The sequence below is a fragment of the Periophthalmus magnuspinnatus genome, chromosome 13, assembly GCF_009829125.3.
Source record: "Periophthalmus magnuspinnatus isolate fPerMag1 chromosome 13, fPerMag1.2.pri, whole genome shotgun sequence".
Lineage (NCBI taxonomy): Eukaryota > Metazoa > Chordata > Actinopteri > Gobiiformes > Gobiidae > Periophthalmus > Periophthalmus magnuspinnatus.
Genome location: NC_047138.1, coordinates 10,064,755 through 10,082,900, shown reverse-complemented (window position 1 = coordinate 10,082,900; position 18,146 = coordinate 10,064,755). Strand labels below are relative to the sequence as shown.

Here is an 18,146-nt window from a genome sequence, read left to right as displayed (position 1 = left end):
AACACCGACAAGTAACAGCACATCACCCTATATCTGCATTACAGTTTACTTACAAAAAGTAAGTAAACTTTACTAAAAGTTGAATTTGTATCAATTGTGTTACAGGAAAGAACACTTCTCCTTCACTACTTCCTGCTTCAGGCTCTGAGCAGATCCATGGGGATATGTGTCCTGCGGGCCATTATTGTCCTAAAGGCAGTCAAAAGCCCACCCCATGTCCACCAGGTACTTAGCAGAACAGACAGCATTTTACTACGCTTATGACATTGTTCTTATATCCATACTATAAGACCCTCATACAATAAAGGCCCTAGGCACAGTAAAGACTGGTCAAGGTGAACAAGAAGCCATATAAGCCATTATGGTCAACTAGCTAGTGACCATCTGCAAAATGTCATGGCATTCTCAGTTGAGTTTTTAAAAAATTATGTAGTTTGTTTTCTCACACAGGAAGTTTCTTGATGAAATCTGGAGCTGAGTCTGAGGCAGACTGTGAGAGTTGTTACCCGGGTTATTACTGCCCCTCCTGGGCTCAGATTCACGCTAACCTCCTCTGTCCTCCAGGGTGGTTCTGTCCACCAGGATCAGTGTTTGGACATCTGCCAGGTACAATTTCTTTCCAAAATTTTCTACAACACAAGAGCCTTTTTATATTATGTAAACTGAAAGTGTATTTAAATCTACTGTATCTATCTGGTTCCTAGCCTCACACATCCTTTTGGCATATCGCTAAAAATAAATAGGGAAAACATGAAATTTACTCATTACTAAAAAATCTGGTACCTCAGCTTTAAAGAATAATGTCCCCGTTTCACATGAATGAGATTTTGCTCATTTGAGCATAAAATTTTACACTTGACCTGTGCTGAGCCAGCTCCCTCTTGTGTTGCTTAATGGGAGATTTACATGACAAATTGTCTGTTTGTTCTGTTCTCTAGAGCTTTTAATCATATTACTGTGCTGGTTATTGTAAAAAAAAAAAAACGATATTTCAATTTCAGACACAAGACAATCATATATTGTTGTACTAAGCACTTCTTGAAACAGATATAATTTTAACATGACTGTGTCTTAGACTTCCTGTGTCCGGCTGGTCATGCTTGCCCGCTTGGTAGTTCCGCCCCCACCATCTGTAGTCCTGGTAATTTTCAGTCTTTATCAGGACAGCCCATATGTGACACTTGCCCACCAGGTAATCTTAAATGAAGCAGAAACCGCCTTTCTTCAGTGTATGTATTTATCCTAAATTAAGTGAAGCATGATATTAAATGAGACTGCACACTTTGCCTAGGTTCTTACTGTTTGGAAGGGTCAGTGGTGCCATCCTCTTGTCCAGCAGGAACTGTCAGCTCATCAGTGGGAAGGCAGTTCCTAAATGAGTGCCTAGCATGTCCCCCAGGCTTCTTCTGTAACACCAGTGGCCTGTCAGAGCCATCTGGGCCCTGCAGGCCAGGTCTGACACACCTCTACCAAGACAGAAATAGCTACTTTACACAAATGTCCTCTCCTTGTAATAAGTTTCACACCTCATAAGTACTGCAGTAGTCTTATGTCAGATGTCTGTCACAGGACATTTTTGTACTGGAGGATCTACTGAATCAGCTCCTGTACTCCGAACTTATGGAGACGTGTGTCCCATTGGACATTTTTGTCCAGAAGGCAGTGGGGCACCAAAGCCCTGTCCGAGTGGAAGTTTTCTTTCAGAGCCTGGAGCGTCATCTTCCTCTGAGTGCCAACTCTGTCCCCCAGGGAAATACTGTCTCGGTCCTGGAGGCTCACAGCCTTCAGGTTAGAAAAGATACAATTAATCAGGCTTATGTGTCATTGATTTATGAATAAGCGTAGTGTCTTGTGCCTAATAATGATTTTTTTTGGGGAGGAGTGACTTCTACTTTTTATGCGTGTTTAGGTCTCTGCTCCCCTGGTTTCTTCTGTGTAGGCGGCTCTGATACCCCCACACCAACAGCAAACACCTCCTTGTCTAACTGTCTTCATAAAATACCAAATCTTACTTTAGATGACATATTTCAGATGTACAATCAGACTTTCATCAGTAACTCTGGTAATTCAGGTATTGTGTTTTATATTTTTTTATTGAATAAGATATGGTTGTTTATGTATAATGCATGTATTTATCATACAAAGCTCCATATGAAGAATATTCTCCATCTTTTAGTTTAGTTTTCATACAGAGCAATTGGTTACTGTTTAGTAATGTTGTGAGCTAAAAGGTCCTTGGCAATCACATTTGTTAAATCATTTAAAATATTTAGAGAGTTCCCCCTCTTTTTTCAATGTAAAATATTAACACAGGTGTGTTCTATGTGCCCTGTTCAATTACAGCCAGAGATGACAGCTGGATCGAAGTAATGTCTGGGCCTGAGGCAGTTTTAGATAATATTGTGGCTCACACAGCTCCATGTCTCAGGAGACCACATTATGCATGTACCAGCTACAAAGGAGACATATGTCCGGAGGGTAGGTAAATCCTCATGCTGAACTTGTGCACTCGATGTGATACTTGGTTCATCCTTCAGGCTCAAGTGCTGCCTCCTTGTTCATGACATGGTAGTCCTACTTACTGTAATTGCTGTGACATATTACAACCTTCATTTGATCTACTCATACTGGCCATCATTAATGCTGTATTAATGAGAGTCATAAAAATGTACAGTGCCACGTATATGTTACAACGTACAAGAAGAGGAGTCAAGAATTTAATTTATTTGAGTTCATTTGACGATAAAATACGATACTTGTTTATGATAGTGTTATAGTCATAACTCTTCTCTACTCTTCTCAAAATGTTTTGTATCTATTTGACAGGTTTCTTTTGTCCTCTGGGGGCGCCCTATCCTCTCTTGTGTCAGACTGGATTTTACTGTAATCAAACTGGTCTGAATGCCCCAGCTGGACCCTGTGGTCATGGCTTCTTCTGTCCTAAAGGTTCTATTGACACTTACACTAACCCTTGCCCTCAAGGACACTACTGCCCACTGGCAACCCCCATACCTCTACCATGTCCAACTGGAACAATTAAAGGTAATTCTCTTTAGATTGTCTAATGTTTATATATATACTGCGGTATATGATAGTACTCTGCCTTTAGTATACTTAAATTGCTGGAGTACTCACCATGCCATGATTCTTCACACATGAACACCACATACATCTAAAATATTGATTATGGCAATGAACTTATTATAGACCTGTCATTTATAATTGATCATGATGAATTCTTCATCATCATTCTTCTTTTATATGTCTGCAAATCTTAAGCTATGATCTTTTGACCTTACCTGAATCAGTTCATAGCCGTATGGTGCTGAAAGGTAGAGAAATTTTCAGGATTTGACCAAAACCCCCCTTTTCTGTTGGGCATCTATGAATTATTTCATTCACAAGGTGTTTAAATGTTATTGGTTTCTCTTAGGGCAAAATCTGAATCATATTAAAGAATTTTGATGTCATTAAGAAGGGAAGCGACAAAAGGGTCTTGGTGCAGAAAATATTGTATTGAAGACAAATAATCATATGTTTTGAAAGACAATAATACATTATATGATTTTAGGACACTTTCTGGAAAATCTTCAAAGAAAAACAACCTATTACTTCCATGTGTTTTTCAGACTTTAATGGTGGTGCCACAATTGAAGCATGTCAACCGTGTCCGCCTGGACGTTACTGCCAAAAAAGAGGCCAATCAGAGCCCAGTGGCCTGTGTGCAGAGGGCTACTATTGTCCTGGGGGTCAAACATCACCAATGCCTCATCAGTATGTCTGTTCAGTGGGACATTATTGTAAAAAGGTCTGTGTCAATTTTTTTTGTCACTGCATTCCAGTACTCCTGACTTTTCTAATGGTACGTGAAAAACAGACAGATTTGTAATCTGATATATGGACTTTAACCTACTCTGCAGGGGAGTGCCATAGAGTCTCCCTGCCCTCTAGGAAGCTATCAGTCCCGACAAGGTCAAGCCAGCTGTGAACCATGCCCTGCTGGTTTCTATTGTCAAGATCAAGGTAAAGCTGATAGATAGATAAATGGCTGAACAAGAAACCATTTAGTGCCTGAAATGTCAACCTTTGGAACATGGCTGTTTCTTTACTCTTCCAGAATCAATAATGTCTTCCTGTATTCCTATCTGCATTTCAGGAGTGACTTTCCCACCCTTGTGTGGAAGAGGTTTTTATTGTCCCCATGGGTCAACGAATCCAAGTCCCTGTCCTTCTGGGACCTATGGAAACGCATCGGGCCTCACAGAAGAACTACAGTGCTTACTTTGTGATCCAGGAATGTACTGCAAAGGGACTGGTAAACAAATTAATGTGCAATGTTCAGAATATGCTGCCCATGTCTGTGTATAAACATTTAACTTATCTGTGCCTATCATGTGTATATAACAATTAAAATCCTTAAGCTAGTCTTTACTGAACAAAACTAGGAAGGACTGATCCCAGTGGCCCTTGTGCTGAGGGGTTTGTCTGTAAAAAAGGAGCCTCTGAGCCTTCACCAGCAGACGGCCTGACTGGACAACCCTGTCCTCCTGGATTCTACTGCTCTGTGGGGACATCTGTCCCACAACCCTGCCCAAAAGGAACATACAGGTTAATATGGAATCATTATTCACCCTAAAATGTACTCAGACATTTACTGTTGTATTGTTGTTGTTTTTTTTAAATAGTAACAAAGGTGGTCTTGTGGAGGTATCTCAATGTAAAAATTGCTTACCAGGCTTTTATTGTTCAGAGCCTGGTCTTGCCTTTGTGTCAGGACCTTGTTTGCCTGGTAAAGTTTTTTCTTTTTCTTTTTTTTTTCTTTTGCTTTTTTAAGTAGTTTTTAGTGATTTGTCTTTATCTTGTTCGTGCTGTTGGCTCCAGGTTTTTACTGTTTAGAGGGATCATCAACTGCTACTCCAAAATCAGATCTATCTGGGGATGTATGTCCTGAAGGCCACTATTGTTTAGAAGGAGGCAGTGTACCCATAGCCTGCCCACCTGGCTCCTACCAGAATCTTACTGGTGGAGTAAGTAAAGATGACTGCAAGCCTTGCCCATTTGGTAAGTAAAATGCCCATTTTCATATATGCAAACAAATTATTTCCTAGTCCAAGCTCAATCTTTTTTACTCTTTTACTGACTTTAGGTCAGTTTCAAGACCTATTTGGACAAAAAGAGTGTAACCCTTGTCCTGCTGGATTTCACTGTCAAGTAGTAGATTTCAGTCCTTCAAGAGGGAGCTCTAATGGAGTCTCCAACCCGGAGCCATGTCCCGCTGGATATACCTGTCCTAGAGAGAGTTCTGACAGGCAGCCACTGCCCTGTCCTAAAGGCACCTATAGTCAAAATATGGGTTTAACCATCCCAGGTGGCTTACATTTGTACACATTTATGTGAATTCCTGAACTAGTACAATTGGTTTATAAATTTGTTATAAACATTTCTAGGTGAATGCCTTCTGTGTCCTGCTGGGCAATTCTGTGGATCTGATGGTTTGACTGGGCCTTCAGGCCCTTGTGATTCAGGTTTTCTTTGTGTAATTGGAGCCATAGTTCCTAATCCTGTGGACAACAGGACTGGATCCCTTTGTCCTCCAGGATATTACTGCAAACAAGGGCTTAGAGCAGGTAGGTAGATTGTTGATGTAGATCATTTTTGCCTGGTAGATTATTAATTCATTAATTAACCCATACCTTTGTGTTTTCAGGTGATTGCTTGGCAGGATATTTTTGTGACTGGGGATCAGGCAAAGCCGATGAAGCTCTTTGTCCAGCAGGGTTTTTTTGTCCCAGAGGTACACCAGCCCCCCTACCATGTCCTCCTGGAACCTTCAGCTCTACCACTGGCAACGCACACCAAGACAACTGCACCACCTGTTTACCTGGATACTACTGTCAAGGTAAGAATGAAAATATCTACCAGACAGTAACACACACCTTCTGTTTTAATTGTATTTGTGTGGCTGTATTTAACAGTTTTACTTGTTTTATTTGTGCATTTGTTGAACAATGTATAGCATTATTTGACTGTAACAGGTTGTCACAAACGTACATGTTACAAATGTGGTCCATCAGGTGAAGGGACAGTACAGCCTAAACTATGCCCTGCTGGACACTACTGTTCTCCAGGACTTAAACTGGGGACAGAGTTCCCATGCCCACCTGGTACTGTGCAGAGAATGCTTGGAGCTTCTAGTCCTGATAATTGCACGGCATGCCCTCCCGGTATGAAATAAAAACCTATTCACTAGTTAGATAATATGATCAGTTCATCTGATATTAATATTATGCTATAGGAATGTTCTGCTCTGACTATGGGCTTTCTGAGCCTTCTGGTCTCTGTGACCCTGGATACTTCTGTCCATCTGGATCAATCAGCTCCAACTCTAGTGATCTCCAGGTTGGTTTATCTTAACTTAAATGATGTGTGGATCTGTAAAGCAATAATATTTAGAGTAGTTAATTATCTTTAATGAGTGTTTATCTTGACAGCCCAATGCCACTGAAAACCACATTTGCCCTGCTGGTCATTTCTGCCCCCCTGGCTCTGGCCATCCTCGTGTGTGCCCTGCAGGCTCTCTTTCTCTGTCTCATGGAGTCACAGGGGTTGACGGATGTCTCCCCTGCCCCCCTGGGCTGTTCTGTGACAGGCCTGCATTAGCAGATATCCTAGATGCACTGCCATGTCATGCTGGGTAAACATGTTTGTTTGTATGCTCCTGCCATTTCAAATCAAGTACACCAGACTTTAAAAATAAAGAATGTTCTGTTTAGTATTTCAAAATCTCAGTTTATTATATTCAATGTAGCAGGTTTTGTGTTTGTGTTTTGTGTTTATTTTTTCGTGTCTATAGGTATGTTTGCCTTGGAGGTAGTTATAGCCCAACTCCATCTGATGGGAACCATGGTTACATATGTCCCATGGGTAATAGATGCCCTCTTGGCTCAGTCACGGAATTTCCCTGTGAGCCTGGTACTTACAGTGCAGCCCTCGGAGCAGCACAGTGTTTAGTATGCCCTAAAGGGACCGTATGCTCCTCCTTTGCTACCAAGGAGCCCACTGTCTGTCCAGCAGGTTAGTTTTACATTACATTATTAGGCTTTTTTTTACACAACACATTATCCAACAAAATTGTCTGGGTCATGTTTCTGACATTATGTATCACTCATTAAAGAATTAGCATTTTATACCTTTATATCTTTTATCAATTTAATCTTAGGGCATTTCTGTCCTCCTGGAACATCCCATCCTGAGCCCTGCCCTTTGGGGACTTTTAGTAACCAGACAGGGGCACACTCCATCTCTGCCTGCACTGTATGTCCCTCTGGGTTCTACTGCAACTCATATGGAGCTTCCATGCCAACAGGTGGGTCAGGTTTTTATATATATATTTTATATATATATATATATATATATATATATATATATATATATATATATATATATATATATATATATATATATATATATATATATATATATATATATATATATATATTTTTTTTTTTTTTTTTTTTTTTTTTTTTTTTTTTACTCGAGTACAAAATTTGAGTTAATGGTGAATTCATCTTTGTCTTCATACAGGTCTTTGTTTAGATGGTTACTTTTGTGCAAGTGGGGCCACAGAGTCAGCGCCGCAGATCTCAGACACTTTAAATGGGCTGTGCCCTGTTGGCCACTATTGTCCTGCTGGGTGCTCTTCTCCAGTCCCATGCCCTCTTGGTAGCATACGCAACTCCACAGGTATATTAGACTACTACACAAACAATATATATTTTAAGAATGGCGTTCTGGGTAGACATGATATAGGGTATTGTTGGTGTTATTGCAGGAGGAATGTCCATGGAGAGCTGCTCTGCTTGTCCTGCCGGTTACTACTGCTCCAGTGAGGGGCTGTCAAGCCCAAGTGGCCCCTGCGCCACTGGCTTTTACTGCCCTTTTGATTTTTCTTCAACTACTCCATTTGCCTTTCTCTGTCCAAAGGTGTATATAATCAAATAACATTCTAATATAACAACCTTCTCTATCATAGAATCATACTGCCTATTATTGATGATTAGTGTATGTCAAACTCAAAATTGACATTCATATGTTAATAATAGGGACATTATTGTCCGGAGGGTTCTCCTTTGGCTCTGCCCTGTCCCACAGGAGAGTACCAGCCAAATCCTGGTTCAGGTAACTGCATACCCTGTCGCCCTGGCTTCTACTGTGAAGAGGCTATTGTGGGCGACCCATGGCCCTGTCCACCACACTCATTCTGTCCAGCAGGTACTCCAATATCTGTGTCTATAAGATTGTACAGTACAAGAGATCAGAGAAGAATTAAAACATCTAACTCACTCACTATTTCCCACCTGTGTCTTCTTATAGGAACTATGGTTCCCCAGCCCTGCCCTAATGGGACCTATACATATTCAAACCAAACTGGTCTCCAAGAGGAACAGGAGTGTTTACCCTGCCCCCCAGGGAAGTTCTGCAGGTAAGAAACAGATCAAGGTGAGTGGTGAAAAGCACAGATATAAACAGACCTATAAGAAGAAGGCACATAAAACCTCTAAAGCTCAGCATATTGTTCTGATAAATGCTCAGAGGCAAACAGTAGTATTTCTGTGTGAACTCTCACTTCATATAAGAGTGCAGTGGTATATCACGTTCCGAGAATAGGGTTTAACAGCCTAATTCGCACCATATTAACATTTGTATAATGCATGAACAGATGGTGAAGGTGGAAAACATTATGATTATGTAATTGCCCAAGCAATTCTTTAATGTAGCACATCTGTATTTCTGCCTACTGTATTTTTTGATAATTGTTAAATTATAAAATTTTTTTTTTTTTTTTTTTTTTGGCAGAGCTGGTAGAATTCAAGGTGTGTGTGCGGCTGGTTATCTTTGTCTTTCTGGAAGTGCAGAATTTACACCTCAAGATTCCAACTTAACCCAGTGTCAGTGGGGTATTCAGTGTGCAGCTGCATGTCCACCTGGTATAACCACTACTATCATCTTACTCACATTTTACCACCTGTGACTACTACTTTAAAGTCATGTTCAGAAAATTAGCTTTAAAACACTCTCACTTTTTCAGGTTATTACTGTCCAGAAGGCACAGATGAAGCTAAATCTTGTCCTGATAACACCATCCGGAGCACTGCAGGGGGTGCTAGCAAACACGACTGCTTACCATGCCCACCTCAGTATTGGTGTAAATCTGGTAGGACATTTGTTTTTACACTTTTTTGTAAATTATTTTTAAGCTTATCATAAATGCTACTATCACTGTAAGCTTGTTTATTGTGGAAGACATCATAGTAGAAACAAAGTCATTTCTTTTTAGGAGACCCTGTTCTTCACCCCTGTCCTGCCGGTCATTACTGCGATGGCTTACCTGGGAGCGACTTTAAAGGAGGAACAGGGCCCAGGCCTTGTCCTCGCTACACCTATCGAACCTCTCCTGGAGCAGGCAGCAAGGGTGACTGCCTTCCCTGCCCTGCTGGTTCACACTGCAACAGCACAGGTTTCCAAACATAGCTCATTCTGAAAACAATCCAAAATATGTACCGTCCATTTCTGTTCATATGCAAATGATTCCTACAAGTGTAAAAACTGTATGCATCTTAATTTTGTTGTAGCTTGTGCTTTTACATTTTTCTAGGGCTTACTGATTTCGCCACAAAACTCTGCCCACCTGGTTACTGGTGCAGTGGGTATGGAGCCCCTATCTTGTGCCCAGCAGGAACCAAAAGATCCACTCCTGGAGCTGCTGCGCCTGGCCAATGTGAACTTTGTGCAGGGGGCACTTTTTGCCCAGATCCTCGCACAACAGGACACCCCAATGTGGAAGGCATTCCCTGCAGAGCTGGTTACCAGTGCCCCTCGGGTAGGATTAGTTCCAAATAACAGAGGATTTTACCTTTGTGTGGCTTTGGAAAATGAGCTGAATAGTGTCTATAAATTTCCAATGTTAATCCAGGTGCGGTAGCGGAAAAGCTCTGTCGAGCCGGATCATACTGTGAAGCTCAGACTGCTGAGCCACAACTCTGCCCTCCTGGTTATTTCTGCCCGGTGGGATCTCATTCATATAACACCCCCAAACAACTGTGAGTCTATTGGGCTACTCCGCTTGATCTAAATTTGGCATGTATTCTGTAAACCATTGCTTAGGACCTCCTTTGGGACTTGGTTAATGTTTTAAAAATAACCTTGTTGACATATGCCCCACAGCTGTTTATTTCCTTACTACTGCCCCGCCAACAGCACGGCTCTTACATCATGTGAGGGGGGTTCCAAACCTGTCAACACCAGTGGGCTGAGAGGTTCTCAAAGCAACTGCTGCACTCTGTGTACAGGGGGAACCTACCGTCCGTATCTCTCCAGCAGTCTGGTCTGCCTGCTATGCCCGCCAGGTTACTTCTGTCCACAAGGTACTTGGCATTCTACAGAAGGACAATTACACACTGCAGTTCAAAACGTGTGGTCTCCTCCTAAATATTGATTGATTCTTACCAGGAACTGAGAGCTACAAGACCCACCCTTGCCCCAGTGGATATGTGTGTCCTGTGGGGTCATCTCAGCCAAAAGCCTGCCCTCCCGGCTCCTTTGGTAAACTCGCACATGCTATGAAAAATAGTGACTGTCATCCCTGTCCAGCTGGCACCTTCAACCACCTGGAAGGACAGAAGGCCTGCTTTCCCTGTGGCAGTTCATCCACCTCATCACCAGGTTAAACAATGTCACTGAAAACACAAGCCAATACTTTTATTTGTTTCTATAGATTTTGTCGATCTCCTCTGTCTCAGGGTCTTTCCTGTGTACATGTATTGGGAAGAACCGGGCCTTCCAGCCTTCTGATGGTTCCTGTTTGTGCAGAACAGGATTTGTTTATTACGATGAGCAGGATCTCAAGAGTTCATCGTCTGACAGTGTTTTTGATTGTCAGCCTGAGGTTAGTGCCATTAAGCACATTTTCTCACATACATTTTACTATTGTGTTTTAACCTGTGCTCTCTCTAAACTATTTCAAAACTATAACATAACATAATCTTTTTTACTTACAACAAATTTCCTAACTTTGGCACAATGTCACAGATGTTAGCAATTTCCCATGAAATGAAAATAAAAATACTGTTTTATTATTTTCATTAAATGAAATAATAAAACATTGTCTGTTTTATAGGTTGTGTTTGTCACAAACTTGTGTGAAAAAAGCTTTATATATAGTATATTTATATAACAAATAATATATATAACATATATAATATAACATATCACAAATAACATTTGCCTGGTATTAAGGTAAACAGACGATGTGCAAAAGGTGAAGTACGCATAGCAGCATCGAGAGCATGTGTATCTCCTGCTCTTCACTCCTGTAATAAAACCTGTGGGCCACATGGAGGAACTCTGGATGTTGAGATGGGCATGTAAATATTCCTCCTCACATTTTTACCATGATCATTTTTTCTGTGCTGTAAAGAAGTAAGGAAACCATGAATGGAGATGCTTAAACGAAATGCAGTCTTTGTGCTTCACTTTCTTCTTGGTTGATGGTGCCTGGTCAGCTGTCAGTGTGAGCGATACGTGTCTGCTGAAGAGCTGTGCAACACATCCTGTCTCTCACGTCTGCCTCATCTCTCCGCTCAGCTCTCATCAGATGGACAACTCCTGCTCAGCCTCAAAGAGAGAAAAGGCTCGATCTGGGCCAGGGTGAGGTGAAGTCAGCAAGTACAATTAACATCAGCTATATGAAGGGCTGAAAAGAACAACATTAATACTGGATTCTAAGGTTTACTGAATAATGCTGCCTTAATGCATTGAACCATTAGCTACCAGGAGTTAATACTGTGTTTAGCCACAAGCATATACTCAGAAATTACATTTGCTCACCAACTGTAATAAACTCTGCTGTGCCAAGCACTTTTTACAGGAGTCTTGTTTATCTCTAGTCTGTTACAGATATTTTAGGACCTGATATCCATGCAAACAATATTGGAAAAATTCATTTAGTAGAGTTTAGCTCTGAGGGACTGTTTGGATGGATTCCTAAAGAAATTGAACTTATTCAACATTTCCTCACAGGTAATCATTTATATGACAGTTAGTGTTGACAGGGAATGGTCCTGATCTTTTTTTTCCCTCAGGACCTATGGACGTTTTAAACATTCACCACAGAAACAGAAGAGATACTAGAGGAGAAAACAAAAGTGATTGGGCAGTACTTCCTCGTATTCATAACCCCATTGCTTGTATTTCGTCTGGTGACATGTTGCTTTTCCAGCTCACCATCAACCACAGTGGTGCTCACTTTTTTTGTTACTATTTAAATTCACTGAAGCAATATTGTATTACATTAGAAAATAACATTCTATAGATCGCCATCAAAGCCATTTCCCAGTATATCAGAAAGACCACCTGTTTAACAGCAACCCCAGCTGGGACTTTGGTGCCTTCAGACAACTGCAGATACTCATGAGACAGACAAACGTTAATTCCAAAAGGTGGGATACTGTCACTACACTGTAGTGCATGAGCTTTGTTGTGACTGATCTCTTCTTGCTTTTGCAGATTTGCACATGTCTTTTCTGAACCTGGAAAGTATGTTTTTGTGGACAATGCTGTCCCAGAGTGGACACTGGTCGTGGTGGTCACTGACCAAGGAACAGAGTGTAATCTACGAGCTGCAGTTTTTCAGCCAATGACTCCAGCTCAGTTGGTCAAGTTTGGGATTGTCAAACGGCACCAGCTCAACCTGTTACCCGACTGGGAACTTATCACTGGTGGGTATTCTATTTCTATTGACTCGTGTTTTAGTTGACATCAGTTGTACTGCTTCTACCTGTATGCAGGGTTCCTGAGTGTATTTCTTGCGCTGGTTGTGGTTCTTACCTCTACAGTGCTAGTTTTGCGCCCTGGGAAGTCAAAGCTCATTGCACATTGGAAGAACAGGCCAAAGTGGAGGAATGTTGGAGAACCTTTTTGTCCTATTGAGTGCAATTGTACTAAAGACAGGTGAGCACTGAATATGAACTCACATAATAAAATAATATAATTAGTGTGACCCTCTATATTTCTAAAATTTCTCTTTCAGCCCAGTTACTCCAAGCCTGGCTTTAGTTTTAGGTAGTCGAGGAGTGGGAGAAGGGGCTGAGGCTGAGGAGCCTGCTATTTCAAAAGGTAGTGAGAAAACCAATAGATGAAAATATATTATTATTTATTTTATTCTTTAAAACAGTTTCATGAGACATGCTTAGATATTGTGCATCTTATATATTTTGTTTTATGTCAACATTAGGAGTTATATGAACACCTCTGTTGCATTATTCATGCAGCTTGCTCTAAATATCTGTTAATCTGGTGATTATGAGGATCATGCATGAACATGTATCATTTAATAGCAGATTTCCCATTTGACTGATGATAAAGAAAATAACAGCTCATACCACACTCTTGTAGCTGTTGATGCTATGTGAAGCCAGTAACTCTCTCCATTCTTCTATTTGGCTTATAAAACATTCCAAACCATGTAGTTAAAAACAATTATCCGGAATACGCTGTTGCATGCGAACTTAATTCAATATCTATGCTTCTCATGTCCTGACATTCATATCTACTGGATGCAGGAAGTGTTTCAGGTCGCTGTGATCTTGAGGAGTTCAATGTAAAGACATTGTATGACAAACTCGAAGATCAGAACCTCCACATCGCGTCACAGCTGGCCCGACACCGTAAAGACGCACAGGAGTTCTACAGAAACATGTGCCAACAAGCAGACACACTCATTGTGAGAGTTTACCATAGAACAGGTCATTGTAATGTTTCTTGTCATGGACATGGCTAAAGCTGTTATTGTGGATCTGTTCCAGAACATTTTAGAGAGCATGGATAATAAAAAGCTCCTGCTTCTAAAAGAATTATTGATTTGCAATGCTGCAAAAGATAAAGCAAAGAATAGCAGAGCAGAAGAAAGAGACACTCAAGGTAGTGTTTATTTATTAGCAGAAAGTCCATTATAATGTTATTCATATGTTAATCTTATCACTATACTACCAGATGAGGCATTTGCAGTATTACTTGGAGCTGTCCTCAGGTCTGTTGAAGCTCTCTTATGCAGAATGACCATTGGAGAGGCATGGCACCATCAGTATGTAGTCCCTCAAGATGACGGAGTGTGTGAGCCTCAGCATAGTGAAGCCAACGTCTGCTATACACAGGTAGAGAGTGTTTTCTTCCACCATATCCAATGTCATACTATAAAATAAATAACATTTATGAATTATGCCTAGTTTTCATCAGAACAACTGGCCAAAGACAGATCTTTAAGTGAACCAGGTAACAACCTTTATTATTATTTCCTTTACACAATGACCATTAAAGAAATCCATCTCTCAACAGTCCCTAGTTTGAGTGACCATGACTTGTCCAAGTTGGTCAGCATTACTCCTTTATTCCAAACTCTTCAAGACATTCAGCAGTCTTTACAGAATCTCACTGTTGAAGGAAGCTGTCTACCAGACCTCAGCACAGAGACTGATGAAAGTAAGAAGTGTGTTTTAAACAATACCAGTGACTTTTGAACACTAACACTAAAGTCATTTTTTACAGCTGAAATAGAAACTGGTTCAGAAAATGGTGAGCTCATTGCCACTGCACTGGAGAGCCTCTCACCTCAGCACTCAGCCATCTACCTGTTTGGTTGCCAGGTGATGCAACTGCTATCAGCCTGCCCCTTGTTCCCCCCTGTGCTCCTTCTGCTGGCCAAGTCTGTCCCCACATCTTTAAATTCAGCCAAACCCATGTCACACTGCACAAAGTATTTTTATTTTGATGCAACAAATCAAATCTTATACCTGTCAGAGAACAGGCTACATCATGTGGGATATTTCATCTCTACTCTCCTCCAGTCCATGGCCCACATTGCTGCAGGTAATAAGCAAGCTAGTAATAGAGGCTAGAGTATATCTCAAGTGAAAGTTCATGGTAAAGTGCATATTACAGTAATCTTGCCTCTTTTGATTTCAACTATTTCATAAGTACATATCTTTGAACAGGGTCCAAACCACAGATGTTTATGAAAGTGCTCCATGAAGCAATTTCAGTTCTAAGCCTTCAACTGTTCAAGCTTTCTTTCCAATGGAACGCCAGGGTGTGTACTTGTGTTCAAGCTTAACACCTAGCCCTCGTTTAGTATGCATTGCTAGACAAGGTTTCCTATGTCTGTTTTTCTCAGTCAAAACTGGATATGTCCGAGGAGCAACAGGGCTCATTACTTTCTGAGTTTCTCAACGTCAGGGTTCCTGCTGAAGCACACTTCACCGAGCATCTATTAGCTAGCAGGTAGGAGAAAATAAATAGGCTACATCAAAGTATCCACTCCAACTTGAATTATGCAATGCAGTAACATCCTCTCTGTCTTCCAATTTAAGACTTGAAAAATACAGATATTTAAAAGTTGAGCAGCTCATTTCAAAGCTCAAGCAGAGTTCAACTGAAGACATGGACACAGGTATGGCTGTAATTTCAGAGACAAGTCTTTACCTTAAAGTTACAAACTGTATCTGTTGAATCATAATGAAGTGAATTATTTAAACACATGAGTACAATTCACTTGGAATTGCACTAACTTTGAATTAAGGCATTAGAAGAAACCTTTTAAGTCTATTCATTTCTTGCCAACCTTAGAAGTAGGATTTTCTTTTCATGTACTACTTTGTCACATCTCATTTGTGCCCATTTTCTTTCAGTCAAATGCGTAACAGCACAAGGGAGTCCTGTTCAGGTATGTCTGTTCAAGTGAACGGCGTTGTGTATTTTATATCTAAAATATGTTATTACATTGCATTCACATTCTTGAATTGGATTTTGGTATAATTTGAGATAGAGAACATAAGCCTATATAACTCTAGGTGAGATTCACAGGTTTTTGGAAGAATTAGCTCATGATCCACACATGACTGTTATCATTATTGGCTCCACCAACTTGCCCTATGGCCTATAGTGGACAAAAATCAAATCTTTAATTATTGAATAATAGCACCACTTTCTGAGGGGATTGTGGAAAAAAATATTTTGTTTATTAAAATGGTATTGATTTCTGTGCCAGTTTTTGTTTCATGTGGGTAAGCCCTGTAATTACAGAGATTACTATTGAGAAGCCAGCTGGGTTAAAATTATTATAGTAACTAGTAGTAATGTGCTTATAGCTTACATAGTCTTTCCTTGATTTTCTTTCTCTGTTAGTTATCCTGTATAGAAGAAGAAATTGACCGACTGAATGAGTCCTTCATACAACTGAGCATGCAGTTACAAAACAGAGCACAAGTGAGGAGAGATGCTGGAGAGAGCAGTACTGGAAGCTGCTCCAGGGTAATCATGTCACTAAAACATAATTGTATTTTTCATAAGACCACAGGCCTAGTTAAACGACTGTAATTGTGAAACTGTTTCGGCATGCTGCAGAAAGATCATATTCACAAACCATCATATTATATGCACATAAATGACACTAAATACATTTATTTGGATAATTGGTTCTAAATTATTTTGAAGTGTTTGTAATTATGTCTTTTAAGCTGATTATTTTGACAGCCTTAGTCTTAATATAACAGAAAAGTGAATGATATCAGTATACATGGATGGAGCACATACCTGCATCTACATCTCTGTATAGAATGTATTTCCATGCACCCTTTAATAGGGATGCTTAATCCAGTGTTTTCAATACCGATATTGATGCTCTGTCAATACCCGATTTTAACTGATACCAGTGTAGTGCACTTATTTCCTTAACTCATTACACAAGGGATCATTATCCTTCAAATTACTGTTGAACAGCTTTGTATGAATACAAGTTTAAACATTATGACATGTTCTAGGCCAAAGTCTGTAAATAAATCCAGTTAAAGGCTTAAGATGTCAGATTAATTGATATCACAGAACTGATACCCAATCTAATTTTTCAGCACTGATATGCCATGCAATGATACGATACCAGTATTGTATCATTGCATCCCGACTCATAAATAATGTTTCTCTGAGATCATATGCCATCCACAATCACCTCTTTCAGAGTGCGTCACCATCATCCGTCCCAAGCCTAAGTCGTAATGGAACAATCCTGGTGGAACTGAAGAGACGCTATCTATCCCAGCGCCTAAATGAGCTCCAAATCACATTAGAGCACATCAGACGCAGCCAGCAGCATGACAGCAATTCACAAGCTGGGACGAGGAGCCTTATTCAAACAGACAGCAGCAGCACTCATCCAGAGCAGAGCCAGGTCTCTCCTGGCATGGGCCCTCACAATGCTTCTCATGCCCAGAGGCAGAACAGCACTGAAGCCAACCACAGCCACTGGCAGCCAGCAGCACAAGCAGCAGAAAGAACAGATCATGGTATCTTCAAATATGAGAGTCACATTACCAAACAGCAACTGGATAACCAGACCTCATACCCACATACATTACTGGAGGCTCAACATTCTCAGAGTCAGCTCCAAGCTACATAAACAGCCTGGCCCACTATCTTCGCTTTTGTGATTGTGAATTATTATTGAGGGAATGGGAGCTCTAAGTGCTTGCAGGTGACCCAAAATAGCAGCAAACTTTTCAATTAAAACCCCTTATTCAATCCTTAATAATGCGTGACTCCATCTTCCCTAAACTTTTGGCTTTCAGTCTAGAAGTTATTTTAACTTGCTCATATTAATCCTTTCTCAGTGTTCTGTGTTCCTCTGTTCCTGCTGGTCAGAGTCAGTGCTCAGTCTGAATGAACACAATGTTGTTTAATAAGGTGATGACCTGCTTCTCTTCATGAATAATTCAGTTGCCTCTGTTCCAGCTGTTATAATTATTGTTGACCTGTGCAGTGTTGTATTGGATTTAAAAAGACCTGTTTAGAAATAAATAAAACTTCTTCTTGTTTTCCTTTGCTGTGATGGCTTATGTGGTACATTGGCTTCTGTGTCTCAGAATAGAAAGTGAGTATTCCTACAGGTGGCTGAGGGCCAATCCAGAAGGTCAGATGGAACAAGTCTTCACTTGCTATCAGTGTTAGCTCCCAGTTCTGTGCCAGGTCCCAGAGTTGCATCTGCCATGGCCTGTGTGTTTGTGTGGTATATTTGTAAAGAGTGAGGTGTGGTTCAGTGGCTC

At 40.6% G+C, this 18,146-nt stretch overlaps 1 protein-coding gene across 1 annotated transcript; it reads left to right on the top strand.

The window, feature by feature from the left end:
* The first annotated feature begins 7,782 nt into the window (after positions 1 to 7,782).
* Positions 7,783 to 17,569, top strand: LOC117380784 (uncharacterized). The gene is made up of 31 exons (XM_055226191.1): positions 7,783 to 7,794; positions 8,103 to 8,271; positions 8,374 to 8,482; positions 8,857 to 8,987; positions 9,089 to 9,214; positions 9,338 to 9,517; positions 9,656 to 9,880; positions 9,974 to 10,100; positions 10,225 to 10,424; positions 10,510 to 10,722; positions 10,800 to 10,945; positions 11,296 to 11,423; positions 11,562 to 11,706; positions 11,946 to 12,078; positions 12,141 to 12,296; positions 12,371 to 12,497; positions 12,565 to 12,776; positions 12,846 to 13,008; positions 13,088 to 13,173; positions 13,620 to 13,780; positions 13,863 to 13,977; positions 14,050 to 14,210; positions 14,283 to 14,328; positions 14,392 to 14,535; positions 14,602 to 14,922; positions 15,048 to 15,142; positions 15,227 to 15,333; positions 15,423 to 15,502; positions 15,741 to 15,775; positions 16,237 to 16,362; positions 17,066 to 17,569. Exons 1-31 carry the CDS (start codon positions 7,783 to 7,785, stop codon positions 17,501 to 17,503), a joined length of 4,617 nt encoding a protein of 1,538 aa, XP_055082166.1. The 3' UTR covers positions 17,504 to 17,569.
* The last annotated feature ends 577 nt before the right edge of the window (positions 17,570 to 18,146 follow it).

What these genes read in the sequence shown, in the direction of transcription:
- LOC117380784 (XM_055226191.1), top strand. An exon ending in AAGGCTCGATCTGGGCCAGG is followed by an intron (nt 11,707 to 11,945) that starts GTGAGGTGAAGT and finishes GTTTATCTCTAG; the next exon opens with TCTGTTACAGATATTTTAGG. An exon ending in GCTCACCATCAACCACAGTG is followed by an intron (nt 12,297 to 12,370) that starts GTGCTCACTTTT and finishes AACATTCTATAG; the next exon opens with ATCGCCATCAAAGCCATTTC.